The 4,252-nt window shown below is 34.9% G+C and overlaps 1 protein-coding gene across 1 annotated transcript; it reads left to right on the top strand.

The window, feature by feature from the left end:
• Positions 1-904: 904 nt before the first annotated feature.
• On the top strand, positions 905-4,061 carry LOC111376968 (lys-63-specific deubiquitinase BRCC36-like). The gene is made up of 6 exons (XM_022999979.1): positions 905-1,247; positions 2,250-2,375; positions 2,812-2,899; positions 3,368-3,453; positions 3,532-3,750; positions 3,864-4,061. The coding sequence occupies exons 1-6, from the start codon at positions 1,137-1,139 to the stop codon at positions 4,035-4,037; spliced, it is 804 nt and encodes a 267-aa protein (XP_022855747.1). The 5' UTR covers positions 905-1,136; the 3' UTR covers positions 4,038-4,061.
• Positions 4,062-4,252: the final 191 nt, after the last annotated feature.

Genomic DNA, 4,252 nt, shown 5'->3' on the forward strand with positions numbered 1-4,252 from the left:
ATTATATTATAACATTTTATATTGTTAGATAATAAACTAATGTAATAGATTATGTTATTAAATAAACATATTATTGACCAAACACAAATAAATACAAATGTGTAATAAGAAATTGAATAATTCTCACTTATCCACATTTTTTTAAATATTCTAGATTATATAATTAATAATAATTGCAAAAAAAATTGTTTAAAAGTATGATATGGATAAATTGTCCATAGAAAAAAAATTATTATTAAGTCACGTGACAATTATATTTTAGATAGTTAAATGTTTCACTTAAGAACGAAAGTTTTAGACGTCTTGGACACGCGACACTACGTTGTTTCCTTACCACATATGTTGATATGTCCAATCAATTCCTGAAATCATGGAAAGGATATAGAAAGCATTATATTTCTTTGATCTTATTTAATTTAGCCATGTAGTTGTAGTGGAGTTAGTCGATCTTATCTTGACTTTATTACGTCGAGGGCATATCGAACAGAAACCTCCACGTCAACTAGTACAGATCACATGCATATGCATGTAGGTCATAGATATCGATTACTGCAATTAGTATAACCTCTCGATCTTGAGCAATATTCGTGAAATATCGTATCTTGGGGGCCCACGTATAGGTTGCTTACCTCAATCTTTGTAATCCATGCATCAAGTTAATTGTGTGCCTAGGAATGACAATAATATGATTCATTTATCCATGTGCATTCATTATAAATTTCATTGTTTTCTATCTATATCCAAGAGGGGCACGCATTCAAAATTGATCACGTCTTTACCCTGTTTGCTTCGGCAAAACCTCATTCAAAATTCAGACATAAAAAAGTCATTAACTAGGATGGTCCAACCTCTAATAAATTGGGTTCTTGTCTTTGTTATTAAATGCCATAAATAGCCATATCTCTACGTTCTAAATTCTAGCTAAGCTGGCTAATACTGGCCAAAACTAGACCAATGACAATGGCCCGAAGGTTTATGAAATCGGAATTGCGACCCGATGCATTCAATTCCAAGATTTACAGAACCGGATTCTCAGAATCCTGAGAATCCGAACGGTCTCGAGACCCGAAATGTAACCTTAAATTCACCACTACTAGTTGAGGCATGGCACAACGCATCCACTGATACACAGAAAAATGGCTTTAACTAGTGTGAAGATGACTGGGGAAGTTTGGTTGGCATGTATGACCCATGCATTGTCCACCGAGACTGAAGAGATCATGGGTCTTCTTCTTGGCGACATTCAGGTTTACTTCCTTCTAAGAATTAGTCATTTTCATGGATTTTACCTTTATAAGGTTGAAATTTTTTCTCTGTTCCAGTGGTTCAGGCGTTGAAAGATCATAGCTTTCTTGTTGATTTTCATCTTAATGTGGTTATGCCAAACGGGGTTCTCAAATTCTTGCGCAGACACTTTTCTCGCTTTACTGTTGGCGATGATTGAGACCATTCCAAAGAAAAAAACATACACGGAATTTTTTCGTTAGGAAAAGTTGGGAACTTTAAGGTTCCATGTGAGTTAACAATTTTCTTTTGTGGGTTTTGGATTTTTATCCTAGATGGGTTTTCAAATAGTTGCTATACCTTGACTTGCATGAATTTTGACCCGAATTCTTGATCGATGTCCCCAGTTCCTGTTATTTTACAATATTTATTGCACTGATGATTTTATTTTCTGTTTAGAACATGGTTTACTGTGTATATGTTACAATAATTTCATAGAGAACTTTTGGTCACAATTTTGATCCACACTCTTCATGTTCTGAAGTTTCTAGGCAATGAAGAATTTCTCTGTCTCCCCACTGAAACTTCAGTTCGACTGGCTTTCGGGTTTTCCCAGAGATGTAGGCAATTTTAGATGTAGGCAATTTTAGTACTGTTCATCCATGATGGTAAAACTTGATTCAAAGCATGTGGAAATAACATTTTTACTTGATTCAAAGTACTTGACAAGAGTAATATAGACGTGAGTGGTTTGATTTCAAGAGTGGCTTCTTAGTTCTTAGGGACCATTCAGGGGCACCTTAATGTATGCATTGCTTCGTAGCTTGCGATTATAATTATGGATTTCCATTGACATTGGGAGGGTTCATTGACATACAAATTCAACTACTCTTAAATTTTAATATGTTTCACCATATCTCTTTAATGTCTTTCCCACAATTGCATTTTGACAATTTACATATTGGGTATCTTAGTTGAACTTTGCCTGCAGTGGAACTAAATAATTGATTCTGGTTTTTGGGCAGCACTCGAGAAACGGTGATGTGACTGCACTGATATGGGGAGCACTCCCACAACCACGTTCTGATCGTCGGAAAGATCGAGTAGAGACTAATCCAGAACAGTTGGTTGCTGCTTCTGCTTATGCCGAGATATCCTTTCCTATGATGCTCAGTTTCCTTGAGTTTTTGAGTTTTAATAAAATTCCGTGAAGCATTGATTGCATCCTTTACACAATGGACCGAATATAAGTGCTGTTGTGACCTATTTACTGACAATGTACTGCCAAAGAAGGATAAACTTACTGCACATCTTATATCCTGTTATTCTGGTGCTGTAAATTGATTTCAAGAACATAGATTTCACATATGGTATAAGCATAAGATGGCTATGTTTTCGATTTTTTCCCCTCTATTTCTGTCTTATTAATGGCCAATTTTAACGGGCTGGAATTGTTACCGAAGTAAGGCGTTTGTTAACAACGTTCATGTGCATTTGCCCTTTCAAAGCTTTCTCAACAAGGGTCACATTTGAGTGTAGGTTTTGTTGTTCATCATAAATATTGTTAATACTTTGACTTTTTAGCACAGAATGACCATTGCAACAGGAGTAACAACTCAGGTGATTGGCTGGTATCATTCACATCCTCATATTACAGTCCTTCCTTCTCATGTTGGTAAGTTTTGAAGAGATAAAAATGCTCTTAAATATTCTTATTCTTGTTTTGCTTCCGTTATAGAATATAGTCACCCTTATCTTAAGTAATGGCTATTTGCAAAAGGAAAAACCACATTATTATATTTATCTTGATCAAATTTAGATGGATAATAGATTTGCCGTTCCGTGGGAGTAGGTGGTGAAAGATGATGATGAGCTCATTGAATAACTTTCAAGATGTCCAGCTTTTTGAAAAACTATTAAATTTTACCTAATTTACTTCCGATGCTTTTTCCTCATTAGGAATGGAAAAAATTCATTTCTATCTTTCAATCTAATTAAGGATATAAAGAGCTGAGTCTATTATGGAGAAGAGCTAGTAATTTTCTGTAATATAAAAACTTTTTCAGTGTATTGTGTCTTTGTAACTCTTGTTTGTTTCTGTTCACTCGAAATTAATTATAATTCTCGCATGTTGTCTCTGCAGATGTGCGGACTCAGGCTATGTATCAATTGATGGATTCTGGGTTTATTGGGCTGATATTTTCATGTTTCAATGAAGATGCTCAAAAGGTTTATATAATTAATTTGTTTATGAGAAAATAACTTTTTAATTTTATTTATTTTTATAATTTTTCTAAATACTCGCAGGCTGGGAGGATTCAAGTCCTTGCATTTCAGTCTTTAGATGGGAAGCGGAATCATGAGTTGAGACTTGCTTCTGTTTCTCCCCTCCCCAAAAGCCCTGTTATAGAAATTGAATCATCTTCAAGTTTCTCAAAGAATGCACTGACTAGACCTGGCTTTGTTGGGAGAGAAAGTACTCAAAAAGACAATGGAGATTTGAGAGCGTCTGCAATGCCCTCTAAGGTATTCTTGAATAAGCATGGTTTTTGTTTAAATTCTCCTTTTTTCATTAAACGATATCTCCTTTTTTGTGCGTGTTGACTGTTGATGTTTATTAGCTGTTACTTATTGGCTAGGATGGTGGAACATCGCCCGACTTCGAGGTTCTTATTGCAAATGCTGATGCCAGTACTGGAGACACGTACCATGCCAACACTTTAAAATATTCGATTCCTGATTTAGATCCTGTGGAGGATACATCAGGAAGTATGCTAGAAGCATTAAGGCTTTCAAATTTGGAGATGAGGTAACATGAGTATGTACTTGATGACTTCTTTTTTTTCTTGATCCCAACTTGATAAATATATCTGTATTTTTACCATGCTCATCTTAGTAAGCATTTGTTTGGGAGAGATTTTTCCAAGTGAAAAATAAGTTTTCCAGAAAATGTATGGTTAAAAAGTAAGAAAAAGTTATGGGTCCCATATAATGTGTGGTTGAAAATGATTTTAGAAAAAATCTCTCC

This window comes from Olea europaea, unplaced genomic scaffold (assembly GCF_002742605.1).
Source record: "Olea europaea var. sylvestris unplaced genomic scaffold, O_europaea_v1 scaffold1590, whole genome shotgun sequence".
In the NCBI taxonomy this organism is placed as follows: domain Eukaryota; kingdom Viridiplantae; phylum Streptophyta; class Magnoliopsida; order Lamiales; family Oleaceae; genus Olea; species Olea europaea.